The 14,733-nt window shown below is 46.1% G+C and overlaps 1 protein-coding gene across 1 annotated transcript in view; it reads left to right on the forward strand.

The window, feature by feature from the left end:
* Positions 1 to 14,733, forward strand: part of phf20l1 (PHD finger protein 20 like 1) — a gene marked incomplete at its 3' end in the record, with an annotated part of 88,905 nt that overhangs the window by 3,660 nt on the left and 70,512 nt on the right. Inside the window, exons 2-5 of the mRNA XM_033020367.1 lie at positions 2,279 to 2,368; positions 6,535 to 6,660; positions 8,968 to 9,136; positions 13,100 to 13,184. Coding sequence (XP_032876258.1) covers positions 6,578 to 6,660; positions 8,968 to 9,136; positions 13,100 to 13,184 — 337 coding nt within the window. The remainder of the gene's footprint in view (positions 1 to 2,278; positions 2,369 to 6,534; positions 6,661 to 8,967; positions 9,137 to 13,099; positions 13,185 to 14,733) is intronic.

The raw sequence follows: 14,733 nt of genomic DNA on the forward strand, positions 1-14,733 counted from the left end.
ATGGCCTATTGCACCTATTGTCTATTATCCTGGTGAATTTGTGATGTATCTGCACAAGATATGCAAGTTTCCATACCTATCTCCAGACCTTTGATTTGATCATTGTTTAAGAAAGAACTGCAGATGCTGCAAATATTGAAGGTAGACAAAAATGCTGGAGAAACTCAGCGGGTGAGGCAGCATCTATGGAGCAAAGGTCACCCCGAAACGTCACCTATTCCTTCACTCCATAGATGCTGCCTCACACGCTGAGTTTCTCCAGCATTTTTATCTATGATTTGATCTTAATCATTCATCATGTTTAACATTGGATAGTGCTTTGCGTATTGCCAGCTCATGCTTAGAGAGAGGGTGAGGGTACAAAATGAAGCACACAGGCTGGGCTGAGCTGGCCTGGTCACTGGGCTCCAGTTGTGGAGTGAACAAACTGAATAGGGATATCGTGTTGCCTCTTCAACAGATGCCAAGCACCTCGTCCAAAACCAGAGTTACCAGAGCGTTGTGTGACTCATTTTGGTGATACGGACGGGGGAAATTGCCGTTTTATTCATTAGACCAATACCTTGTATGACTCCATGGAGTTATTATTAGGCTCATTGTTGGTAGTTTCAGGATGCAGCTCAATATATTTGAGTAATTAGTGACAGTAAACCTTACTATAGATATTAGTTTTATAGTTATTGTTCTTTGGGCGAGGACCTAGTGATGTGAAAGGCTAGTGCAAGTTCACAAAGTTAAGAACATCAACTTCCTGGATATATTCATCAGAAAATAAAGCTTGGATTAGGGTAAAAATACTGTCTAAAAATTGAAATGCGATGAATATCTGTACACACTTCTACCTGTTTAATCGTAATTCACATGTTTAATCGATAATGTTTCATTATTAATGTTTTATGTGTCATTCCTAATTGTCACTGTATGTCATGTTGTCACTTGCGGGAAGAGCACCAAGGCAAATTCCTTGTATGTGAATACTTGGCCAATAAACCTATTCATTCAAAGTAGGTCAAGGTTGAGATCCTGCATTCTGATTTGGAAGAGTTTTTTGGGCAAGAGTGTACATTCATTCTCAATGATGTTGCCTGGTGGTAAATCTAAACACCGTGATAGATAATGGAGCTGATTCGGGTTAAAAAGTGATTTAGTAAAGTTGTTTAAAAATAATGATGGTGTGAGACAGTGTAAATGGGAACAGATGTGGCCTGACTGTGCAGGGAAATATGAGCAGTAGCAGAGTCTAAAGAAGGGTCACCGATACATGTTCTCCAGAGATGTGTAGGAAGGAACTGCAGATGCTGGTTATGCACTGACCATAGGCATAAATAGCTGGAGTAACAGCGGGTCAGGCAGCATCTCTGGAGAGAAGGAATGGGTGACGTTTTGGGTCGAGACTAGACAAAAATGCTGGAGAAACTCAGCGGGTGAGGCAGCATCTATGGAGCGAAGGAAATAGGCGACATTTCGGGTCGAGACCCTTCTTTGGAGACCCGCTGAGTTACTGCAACACTGTCTTTTTGCCAGTACAATGTAGAGTTGTTTTCCATACGAGTGCCGCCAAGTTTAGGATTGTTTCGTGAAATGGAAGTCCTAGAACTGCTGATGTTTAGGTTTATTTTTGCACGTGGTATTGCGAAAAGCTTTGTTTTGCATGTTATCCAATCAGATAATACAATACATAAATCACGTCTAGCTCAAGCACAATAGAGCAAATAGTTCTCAGCAATGTAGCACATAATGGTAACAAGGCTCTAATGGGTAGAGGTGAATCGGACAGTACACTAGCTTATGGAAGGACCGTTCAGAAGCCTGATGTGGGGGGGAGTGTGGTCTGTGTGATGGACTGGGCTACATCTACAATGGTGGGGAGTGTGGCCTGTGTGATGGACTGGGCTACATCTACAATGGTGGGGAGTGTGGTGTGTGTGGGACTGGGCTACATCTACAATGGTGGGGAGTGTGGTGTGTGTGGGACTGGGCTACATCTACAATGGTGGGGAGTGTGGCCTGTGTGATGGACTGGGCTACATCTACAATGGTGGGGAGTGTGGTCTGTGTGATGGACTGGGCTACTGGAATTCCTCACCCTTTATCCCATTCAGAAGTGATGGTGAAACGTGGAGTGAATGTTTTGGTTCAGTTGATGGGAAAAATATTAAATAAATGAATAAATGGAAAGTGGAAATGTCTGTAATTTCTTTGTTGCTTCCTGACGGTTATAGTAATTGTGGAATGCTGACTTTGGACATAGTTGATTTGTAAAACATGATGTTTGCAGGGATGTCTTTGTCCGTGACCTACACTTGCTGCAGCACTGATGTATGATGAGGGAAATAATGCTGAATAGGAAATGAAGATAGAGGGACTGGTGAGTATGGCGGAAACTGTACAGTTGTATGATGCATGCGCGTGTGGCCTTGTGATCCTCTGGGTATCAGGACATTGAGTTCATTCTCCTGGCTGTGGCCAGTACATGCAGTTGATCGCTTTCATCTTTTGTCACACATTTCCTACTCTAATGCTCTTTGATTCTGCCTAAATCCTGTACATAGACACAATACAGCGCCGGAGTCCCAGGTTCCATCCTGACTACGGATGCTGTCTGTACGGAGTTTGTACGTTCTCCCCGTGATCTGCATGGGTTTTCACCGAGATCTTTGGTTTCCTCCCACACTCCAAAAACGTACAGGTTTGTAAGTTAAATGGCTTGGTAAATGTAAAAAGGAAAATTGTCCCTACTGGGTGCAAGATAGTGTTAATGTGTGGGGATCGCTTGTTGGCACGGACCCGGTGGGCCGCAGGGCCTGTTTCCGCGTTGTATCTCTGAAACTAAAATGCTGGAGTAACTCAGTGGGGCAGGTAGCATCTCTGGAGAGAAGGAATGGGTGACGTTTCAGGTCGAGACACTTCTTCAGACAGAAGGGTCTTGACCTGAAACGTCACCCATTCAGTCTGAAGAAAGATCTCAACCCGAAACTTCACCCATTACTTCTCTCCAGAGATGCTGCCTATCTTGCTGAGTTACTCCAGCATTTTGTGTCTATTTTCGGTTTAAACCAGCATCTGCAGGTCCTTCCTACACACATATCCTGTACATTCTGATTTCTCTTTCAACGTTTAAAACTTCCCCTCATCCTCCCCACCCCCCTCCCCACACCCTGTCAGGCCCCCTCTGGGTCTTGTGTTGTGGTTTAGGCCAGGGGTGTGCAACCTTGTTCTGCATAGGGGCCGGGACGCCTGTCTGAGCGGATGGGGGGGGGGCTCGTCTATCACGTGTGCACATGGATCCCACCCCGGATGGCAGGCATCAAATCACGTGTTCACAGAAGGTAGACAAAAATGCTGGATAAACTCAGCGGGTGAGACATGCAAGGTTTGCATGAGGCTGCCTCACCCTTGCATGTCTCACCCGCAGAGTTTATCCAGCATTTTTGTCTACCTTCGATTTTTCTAGCATCTGCAGTTCTTTCTTAAACGTGTTCACAGAAGGTGCGCGGCCGTGCCGGTGGCTTTGCGCAGGATGAGGTACAGTCGGAGCTCGGCCGTGATCGGGGCAGGCGCTCGGTGGGCCGGATGATTATGGGGAAATAAAATCCTCCTGCGGGCCGGATGATTTCGGGATACGGGCCGCATTCGGCCCAGGGGCCATAGGTTGCCGACCCCTGGTTTAGACCATTGCTCCTCCAGTTCACCAGAGGCTAATTTACCCACTAGATGTGGGGTGTTATTAACCTTTCGAAGTGCTTCATTGTGTTGATTGTTACTGGGCAGTGGACTTACAGCACTGATACAGGTCCACAGGCCAAGTAAACCATGCCAACAAAATGCCCATCTGCACTAGTTTCCATTTTGTGTTGTGTTGCTGCAAGTAAGAATTGCAGTCTTACAACCAGTGCCCACGCGAGCGTAACCTGCACAAGACAGCCCAGCTGTTGGCGGTTGTGCAGTAAACAAGCAGAAGCAGCAGAACTTCATTTTGTTTATCTGGGACATGACAACCAAACTCAAGATAGACAGGAAAAGCTGGAGCAACTTAGTGGGCAGGCAGCATTGCTGGAGAGAAGGGATGGGTGAGGTGTCAGGTCGACGCCCTTTAAAACTTGACAATAAAACATTCTTGGCTCTCTCTCGCGACTCTTGACACACCCGTTCTCCCCCACTTTCAGTTTCAGTTTAGGTTATTGTCACGTGTACCAAGGTACAGTGAAAAGCTTTGGTTGCACGCTTACCAGTCAGCCATGATTACAATGGGGCCGTCACAGCCTATGATACAAGATAAGGGAATAACGTTGAGTGCATTTGCAGCGCTTGTGCCAGTTTGGACGGTGTCCACACAGCTAGAAGTTGCATTTTGTTTCTGCTTGCCCACTCCTCTCCTCACCAGTTTATTCTCACCCCGATGGCAGCTTTTATAGTGCTGTACAATGGTTGCCATGGAACCATGAGTTGTCTCACTACCCACGGTCAAGACAGGAATGACATGGCATCTCAATGAAGGCAGCAGTTGTCCGGAAATAGACAGTGTTTCAACAAATGAACAAGGGTGAAAAATCCCCAAAACATTTTGCTGCTGGGGTTTTACCAGTTTCTCATTTTGTAACCTGTGTCATCTAATTCTGTAAGAAAGAACTTCAGATGCTGGTTTACACCGAAGATAGACACAAAATGCTGGAGGAATTTGGTTGATCAGGCAGCATCTCTGGAGGAAAGGAACAGTTAACGTTTCGGGTTGAGACCCTTCATCAGACGCTGGGTCAAGCACTACACACAAATAGTTAGTGCATCACAAACATGATCACTACTTTCGAGGGATCTGTGTCTTGATCAAAACAACATGCTGGACCAACTCAGCGGGCAGGCTGCATCTGTGGAAAGAATGGACAGATGGCCTTCAGGTCAAGCCACAATCTCCTCAGATGCCTGACCTGCCTTGTTCAGAAAGTCTGAAGAAGGGTCTTGAACCGAAACGTCGCCTATTCCTTTGCTCCATAGATGCTGCCTCACCCGCTGAGGTTCTCCAGCACTCTGTGTCTACTGTTGCTGTGTTCCTCCAGTACTTTAATGTTTTAATCAAGATCGCACTCTGCACTTTCCTATGTCACCAGTTTCTTGATGCTTTTTTAATGCAGGGGTCAGAGGTTATGGGAAGAAGGCAGGCGAATGGGGTTAGGAGGGAGAGATAGATCAGCCATGATTGAATGCCGGAGTAGACTTGATGGGCTGAATGGCCTAATTCTGCTCCTATTACTTCTGACCTTCTTTCTGAAGATGTACACTGGCAATGCAACTAGATGGCACCAGAGTCAGCAAGTGCTTATTTAACTGGATAAATTAACCAGGATAAATTGCAGTAGTATTTATCGGGTTGCTATCAGTCCAGTAGCCTTGCGTTCAGAAGTATGTGTACTTACTGTGTGCACTAACTTCTAACTGCTGCAATTTCTCTATGTGGGTTTGATCTTGTTCTATCAGTCCTGTTATCCATCTTTCCGGTTTTTGTTTTATCTTCCCTGGCCATCCTGCGCTCAGTCTCCCCACCCCTCTGACCCTAACCCAACCTTGAACCCACACATTCCAGTGCTGTTCCCCTTTTCCCCTTCCATTTCCCACCCCCACTTTGTCCTTGTGCCCATGTGCCAATACTACACAACCCCAGGTCCCTAATCAATCCTCCTGGAGACCCAGCGGGTAATGTTGTACTTCCACGACCACGCACTTCACGTGTGGATAATCATAGTCACAGAGTGATACAGCGTGGAAACAGGCCCTTCGGCCCAACTTGCCCACACTGGCCAACATGCCCCAACTACATTAGTCCCACCTATCCGTGTTTGGCCCATATCCCTCCAAATCTGTCCTATCCATGTACCTGTCTAAATGTTTCCTAAACGTTGTGATAGTCCCAGCCTCAACTACCTCCTCTGGCAGCTCGCTCCATACACTTTGTGTGGAAAAAGTTACCTTCTCAGATCTTTTCCCCATTACCATAAACCTATGTCCTCTGGTCCTTGATTCCCCAACTCTGGGCAAGAGCCTGTGCATCTACCTGATCTATTCCCCAACTCTGGGCAAGAGCCTGTGCATCTACCTGATCTATTCCCCTGCTCTGGGAAAGAGACTCTGTGCATCTACCCGCTCTATTCCCCGACTCTGGGCAAGAGACTGTGCGTCTAGCCCAAGGGTTCCCAACCCGGGGTAGATTTACCCCCGGGGGTAAATGTGTTGATTCTGGATGTGTACATCTTTTTTCTCATTGACTGACTGTGTTTGGTTCTGGTATAACGGTCGGTATCTGATCATCATTAGTTGTTCATCAATAAGTGAAATAACATTGTTATGCGCTATTAAAGTTGCCTGGGGTAAACAGGACGAAAAAGGTTGGGAACCCCTGATCTAGCCGATTTATTCCTCCCATGATTTTATACACAGAGACATTCCAGCCTGATTCTGTTTCAGCCCAGGCTCTCCACTGGCTCTTCATGGAGGAATTAATCTTAATGAAATGCTTTACGAAAACTGTGCATTTTTCCTCAGGCAATCGAAAGGGGTGATTGAATAAAGGAGGAGAGAGACAAGGATGAGCACAAATCCTCCAAACCGCCCAGGAATTGTGTTTGCGGTGGGGGCTCGTTTAGAGGCCCAGGATTATCTGCAGAAATGGTATGTACCTTCTCTTCTTTTTCCATTTGTGAATGTTGAGATTTATTGTTGTGTGCACCGAGGTACAGTCAAAGGCATTGGTTTACATGCTACCCTAACAGATCAGATCATGCTGTACACAAATACAATCACTTCAAACTCAAGTACAATAGGTAGAGCAACGGAGGGCAGAATATAGTTCTCAGCATTGTAGCGCATCAGTTCCACAGACCAAGTCCAATGTGCGCAATGGGGTAGAGGTGAATCGGACAGCACCACAGCTTATGTGACTTCAATAACTTTATTTAACTTTGTCCAGAATAATAAAAAATCAACTTCACTCTAGGTTGTGAAGAATGTTTTGACAGTTGTAATCCAGATTAAAGATCCCCTAAACAGGTGGCCAATGGCACTGGAGACTTTCAAGGAAGAAGCAAACTTTATTAAATGCAAAAGAGGCAACAAGACAATTAGTGCTGCTGCACCCGCTGAGTTTCTCCAGCATTTTTGTGTACCTAAGACAATTAGTATGATGGGTCTGATGAAAGGAATCAGGAGAGTGTTGTCCCACAGGAGGTTTACAAGAATGATTCCAGGTATGAGTGGGTTAGCATATGATGAGCACGTGACAGCACTTGGCCTGTACTCGCTGGAGTTTAGAAGATTGAGGGCGGACCTCATTGAAAATTACAGAATAATGAAAGGCATAGATAGAGTAGATGAGGATGTTTCCACTGGTGGGAGATCCAGAGGTCATAGCCTCAGAAATTAGGGGCACTCTTAGAAAGGAGGTGAGGAGGAACATCTTTTGTCAAAGGGTAGTGAATCTTTGCCACAGAGGGCTGTGGAGGCCGTCAGTGGATATTTTTAAGGCAGAGAGAGACAAATTCTTGATTAGAATGGGTGTCAAGGGTTATGGGATTAGGAGGCAGAGATCAGCCATGATTGAATGGCGATATGGACTCGATGGGCAGAATGGCCTAATTCTACTCCTATAATTTGTGAAACATCATAACTGGTACATCAGACATGGGTATTAAGAAGCAAAAGTGGAATCTCCAGTACTAGGGGCCCTGAGCTGAATCTGCAAGCAATGACTAACATCACTTTGAACCCATATACACGCACACATGTGGTGAAAGCTGTAAGCATTAGTGCTGGGACCATGGTGATATTTATTAGTGTGATTTGCACATAAATGTAGCAGGTATGATTGGTAAGTTTGTAAATGACATGAAAGGGAGGCACAATGGTGCAGCGGTAGAGTTGCTGCCTCACAGCGCCAGAGACCCGGGTTCTATCCTGACTACGGATGCTGTCTGCACGGAGTTTGTACGTTCTCCCCGTGACCCATGTAGGTTTTCTCCAGGTGCTCCGGTTTCCTCCCACACTACAAAGAAATGCAGGTTTGTAGGTTAATTGGCTTGGTAGAATTGTAAATTGTCCCCAGTGTGTGTACAATAGTGTTAATATACGGGGATCGCAGGTCGCGTGGACTCGGTTGGCCGAAGGGCCTGTTTCCGTGCTGTTGGTGAAGTTGATAATGAGCAGGGTTTCTGGATCTATAGCAGGATATGGATTAGACTGAAAGAAAATACTGAAGCAAGTCAGTGAGTCACCAGCATCTCTGGAAGGCATGGATTGGTGATGTTCGGTACAGAATTCATGTCAGGTGCAGGTGAATTTGGGACTGAGGTTAGGTTTAGGTTTAATTAGGTCACATCTACAGAGGTACAATGAAAAGCTTTGTTTTTGCATGTTATTCAAACAGATCAGATATACCAAACATAGATGCAATCAGTTCAAACTCCAGTACAACAGGCAGAGCAAATGGGAAGATACAGAGGGCAGAATGTAGTTCTCAGCATTGTAGCGCATCAGTTCCACAGACTAAGTCCAATGTCCGCAATGGGGTAGAGGTGAATCGGACAATACTCTAGCATATGGAAGGACCATCCAGCAACCTGATAACAGAGGGGAAGAAGCTGTTCCTCAGCCTGGAGAAGCACTTTCAAGCTTGTGGTTGCGGCCTGCGGCTCGAAGGGCCGAATGGCCCACTCCTGCACCTGTTGTCTATTGTTACATTCAAATTATAACTCTACTGGAAGAACAAAAGCTTTTCACTGTACCTCGGTACACATGACAATAAACGGAACTGAAAAAACTAAACAGCGATGCTGGTTTACACTGATGATAGACACAAAATGCTGGAGTAACTCAGTGGGACAGGCAGCATCTCTGGAGAGAAGGAGTGGGGGATTCTATTGGAAGCATTGATGCGTTTCATAATAATTAACAAATCCCTGTCTTTCCTTGCATCACCTGGAGGTATACGTCAAGAATCGAAAAGATCGACTATGAGCAAGGTAAGATGCTGATCCACTTTGAGAGATGGAGCCATCGCTACAATGAATGGATCTACTGGGACAGTCACCGTCTGCGGCCTCTGGAGGGACACCCAGTACGAAAAGAAGCACTCGAGGAAGAAGAGATTACAGTAAGCCAAACGCTTTTGAATCTGTGGGCTTTGGCACAAGTTCATAAGTTCTAGGAGCTGAATTAGGCCATTTGGCCCATCGAGTCTACTAAGCCATTCAATCTATCTCTCCCTCTCAACCCCATTCTCTTGCCTTCTCCCCATAATCCCCGACGCCCATACTAATCAAGAATCTATCCATCTCCACCTTAAAAAAAATCCATTGATTTGGCCTCCACACCCATCTTGAATTTGATTGCTTCAAAAGCATTTTAGGTTGACTATGGGAAACGTTTAACTAAAAATTGTTGATTCAGAGACAGCTTCTTCCCAGCTGTTGTCAGCCACTGAACTGTCTTCTCACCAAGTGGAGAACGGTCCTGACCTCCCATCCACCTCATTGAAGACCCCTGGGCTATCTTTAATTGGACGTTACCTTACACTAAACGTTATAGCCTCCTTCGTCCTGTAGCTGTACACTGTGTGCAGATTGGTTGTAACCATGTAGTCTTCTTGCTGAATGGATAGCATGCAACAAAAACTGAATCAAGGGATATGGGGAGAAGGCAGGAACGGGGTACTGATTGTGGATGATCAGCCATGATCATATTGAATGGCGGTGCTGGCTCGAAGGGCCGAATGGCCTACTCCTGCATCTATTGTCTATGTTTCTAACTAAAGGCTTTTCACTCTACTTTGCTACACATGACAATCATAAAGTCAACTAAAATTACTTTTGGAAATAGTCACTGTTCTTTTTCCCACATTCTTCTTATCAGCTAGAAAGTTCAGAAATAACACTAGAGTAATGTCGGAAAAAAATAAGGATTTAAATCTTTCTGGAATTGAAATCTGGAAATAGCGCCTGAAACAGGCAGCAAGTGTGACACTCAGTCGAAAAGACAGAAACATAGATGCAGGAGGCAGCCATTCGGCCCTGTGATCCACCACCACCACTTAATATGACCATCGCTGTATCTAAAATCAGTACCCCTTTCCTGCTTTTTCCCCATATCCCTTCATTTCGTTAGCCCTAAGAGCTAAATCCAACTCTCTCTTGAAAACATCCAGTGAATTGGCCTCCACTGCCTTCTGTGGCAGAGAATACCACAGATTCACAACTCTCTGGGTGAAACAGTTTTTCCTCATCTCAGTCCTAAATGGCCTACCCCTTATTCTTAAACTGTGATCCCTGGTTCTGGACTCCCCCAACATCGGGATTTTTTTTCCTGCATCTAGCCTGTCCAATCTTTTAAGAATGTTTCTATAAGATCCCCACATCCTTCTAAATTCCTGTGAATACCAGCCCAATCGACCCATTCTTTTATCAGATATCAGTCCCGCCATCCCGGGAATTAACCTGGTGAACCTACGCTGCACTCCCTCAATAGCAATAATGTCGTCCTCAGATTAGGAGACCAAAACTGTAAGGTTAACTGGTCTATAATTCCCCGTTTTCTCTCTCTCTCCCTCCTTTCTTAAAAAGTGGAGTTACATTGGCTACCCTTCAGTCCACAAGAACTGATCCAGAATCGAGAGAACATTGGAAAATGATCACCAATGCATCCACGATTTCTAGGGCCACCTCCTTGAGTACTCTGGGATGCAGACCATCAGGTCCTGGGGATTTATCTGCCTTCAGTCCCAACAGTTTACCCAACACCATTTTCTGACTAATGTGGACTCCCTTCAGTTCCTCCCTCCCCCCACTAGATTCTCGGTCCCCTAGTATTTCTGGGATATTGTTTGTGTCTTCCTTAGTGAAGACAGAACCAAAGTACTTGTTTAACTGTTTTGCCATTTATTTGTTTCTCATTATAAATTCACCCGTCTCTGATTGTAAGGGACCTACATTGTCTTCACTAATCTTTTTCGTTTAACATACCATTACTGATTTCAGGGCAATTGTTCCACCGTACAGATTCTTGGGGCCAGAACTTATTTTCTGTGGTTTGCTGTCCACGTGTGTTTACAGTTAGAACAGTCCTGAATTTGCTTGCTCCACATCTGCACGGCCAGTTTGGCTGGCGGGACGGTCCCTGAGACCAGGTGCCAACAAATGACTGGGCATTTGTCAGGAGGTCATGGGGCAGTTTTATAAGACTTTGGTTGCCCCATTAAATAAAGATGTGGAGGCTTTGGAAAGAGTGATGCCTGGATTAGTGGGTATTAGTTGTAAGGCCAGGTGGAACAAACTTGATCTGTTTTCTCTGTGGTATAGGAGGTTTGGGGGAGACTTGATAGAGGCAGGGGCATTTGGAGGCTTTTAAACAGAGTGTTTGTGGGTGCCTGGAACGCACTGCCAGGGTGGTGGTGGAGGCTGATATGATGGGGGCATTCGGAGACCTTTAGATAGGCACAGGGATTACGGGATATTGATCATGTACTGCAGAACATTAGTTAAACGTATCATCGTGTTTGGTGACATTGTGGGCTGAAGGGCCTGTTGCTGTACTGTCCTGTTGCCCACTTGGTGCATTCCTCTCTGACTGTGCAGGTGGGCCTTTGATTTCATTGTGCAATCTACTGCACCCCTTCTTTCACTGTACCTTTCCCCTTAAACACCTCACCATGTCTCTCATCTCCTGCTACAGATTGTTTAGCTGTATTATTGTCACGTGTACCGAGGTACAGTGAAAAGCATTGTCCTCATGTCAACCAGTCAGATCGTATAATAACATATAAATACAATCAGGTCAAACTCTACAGTAGATGGAGCAAAGGGGAAGATACAGAGTGCAGAATATAGTTCTCATCAGTTCCACAGACCAAGTCCAATGTCCGCAATGGGGTAGAGGTGAATCGGACAGCACCCTAGCTCATGGAAGGACCGTTCAGAAGCCTGATAATAGAGGGAAAGAAGCTGTTCCTGAGCCTGGTGGTGTGAGCATTCAAACTTCTGAACCTTCTGCCGGGCGGGAGTGGGGAGAAGAAGGAATGACCGGGGTGGGACAGGGACAAGTCTTTGATTATGTCGGCTGCGTGAAGTGTAGATGGAGTCAGTGGTGGGGAGTGTGGTGTGTGTGGGACTGGGCTACATCTACAATGGTGGGGAGTGTGGTGTGTGTGGGACTGGGCTACATCTACAATGGTGGGGAGTGGTGTGTGTGATGGACTGGGCTACATCTACAATGGTGGGGAGTGTGGTGTGTGTGGGACTGGGCTACATCTACAATGGTGGGGAGTGTGGTGTGTGTTGGACTGGGCTACATCTACAATGGTGGGGAGTGTGGTGTGTGTGGGACTGGGCTACATCTACAATGGTGGGGAGTGTGGTGTGTGTGGGACTGGGCTACATCTACAATGGTGGGGAGTGTGGTGTGTGTGGGACTGGGCTACATCTATAATGGTGGGGAGTGTGGTCTGTGTGATGGACTGGGCTACATCTGCAATGGTGGGGAGTGTGGTGTGTGTGGGACTGGGCTACATCTACAATGGTGGGGAGTGTGGTGTGTGTGGGACTGGGCTACATCTACAATGGTGGGGAGTGTGGTGTGTGTGGGACTGGGCTACATCTACAATGGTGGGGAGTGTGGTCTGTGTGATGGACTGGGCTACATCTACAATGGTGGGGAGTGTGGTGTGTGTGGGACTGGGCTACATCTACAATGGTGGGGAGTGTGGTGTGTGATGGACTGGGCTACAGCTACAATGGTGGGGAGTGTGGTGTGTGTGGGACTGGGCTACATCTACAATGGTGGGGAGTGTGGTGTGTGATGGACTGGGCTACTGGATTTCCTCATCCTTTACCCTATTCAGTGTGATACACCTCTGGAATATTGTGCATTTGTTTTCACAGGCGTGCTTTAGGCAGAAGGTCAAGTAGTATTTCAACATGTTTCTCAATGAGAGAAAGTTTGATCAATTTAAACATAACTTGATGTTATTTAATTTTAATTTGATGGTTCCATTTTTTGTGGATTCGGTTCCATCAAAATTCAATGATTTATGAAAGTTGTGGATAAAGTTGTTGTTGTTCCGCAGGTTTTCAAAGCGGGAGATGAAGTTCTGGCTCGTTGGACTGATTGTCGGTACTACCCCGCTAAAATTGAAGATATTAACGAGGAGGGTAGGTACAAAAGAATATTCAACTCCTGTATACTCTGCTGTATGCTTTGTTTCCAAGAGGGAGTTAGATTTAGCTGTTGGAGCTAAAGGAATCCAGGGATATGGGGAGAAAGCAGGAACGAGGTACTGATTTTAGATGAGCAGCCATGATCATATTGACTCCACATAGTCAGCACCTTCCACACAGAGAGTTATGAGTCTGTGGAATTCTCTGCTCAGAGGGCGGTGGAGGCCGGTTCTCTGGATACTTTAAAGAGAGTGCTAGATAGGGCTCTCAAAGATAGCGGAGTCGGGATATGGGGAGAAGGCATGAACGAGGTACTGATTGGGGGTGATCTGCCATGATCACAGTGAATGGCGGTGCTGGCTCGAAGGGCCAAATGGCCTACTCCTGTTAAATTCCTATTTCCTTCGCTCCATAGATTCTGCTGCACCTGCTGAGTTTCTCCAGCATTTATGCCTACTCCTGCACCTATTATCTATTGACTACGGTGAATGTAGTTCCGCTCGAGCTGTAATGCAGCGGCACAATTAGCTGCCCGTGAAAGAACAGATATGTTTGGTTTTCCCGGATTGCTGTGAAAGATCAAGGAGTGAAGTACTGCGGTCCAGAGTTATCAGTCGTCAACTGACCCAGCTACCAGTAGAGTCGTGGGGGAAATAACATCGCCACATGGCTCCGTCCCACATGTAAAGTGATACCAAATTATCACCATCTACACATTTATCCTTACAGCAAGCCCATGGACGCAACTCAGCTGAGCGACAACTTTGAATAGAAATGGGAAGGAAATGAAAAGAATAGTTGAATATTCTTGTGTAGGTAGGAACTGCAGATGCTGGTTTAAACTGAAGAACGGCTGGAGAGGCGGCATCTCTTGAGAGAAGGAATTGTTGACGTTTCAGGTCGAGACCCTTCATCAGACTGATGTCAGGGGAGTGGGTGGGACAGAGATAGAATGTAGTTGGAGGCAGTAAGACTGGTGGGAGAACTGGGAAGGGGGAGGGGATGGAGAGAGGGAAAGCAAGGGCTACTTGAAGTTAGAGAAGTCAATGTTCATACCACTGGGGTGTAAACTGCCCTAAGCGAAATATGAGGTACTGCTCCTCCAATTTGCGCTGGGCCTCACTCTGACAGTGGGGGAGGCCCTGGACAGAAATGTCAGTGTGGGTACACAAAAATGCTGGAGAAACTCAGCGGGTGCAGCAGCATCTATTGAGCGAAGGAAATAGGTAGCGTTTCGGGCCGAAACCCTTCTTCAGACTGGGCTTCAGTGTGGGAATGGGAGGGGGAGTTAAAGTGTTTGGCAACCGGGTGATCAGGTAGGTTTAGGCGGACTGAACCTGCGTTTGGTCTCGCTGATATACAGGAGTCATATAGTATAGAAACAGAATATTAGGTGTAGGAATAGGCCATTCGGCTCTTTGAGCCAGCACCGCCATGTGTAGATGGTGATAATTTTGTATCACTTTACAAGTGGGACGGAGCCATGTGGCGATGTTATTTCCCCCTCGACTCTACTGGTAACTGGGTCAGTTGACGGCTGATA

Source organism: Amblyraja radiata, chromosome 4 (genome assembly GCF_010909765.2).
Source record: "Amblyraja radiata isolate CabotCenter1 chromosome 4, sAmbRad1.1.pri, whole genome shotgun sequence".
In the NCBI taxonomy this organism is placed as follows: domain Eukaryota; kingdom Metazoa; phylum Chordata; class Chondrichthyes; order Rajiformes; family Rajidae; genus Amblyraja; species Amblyraja radiata.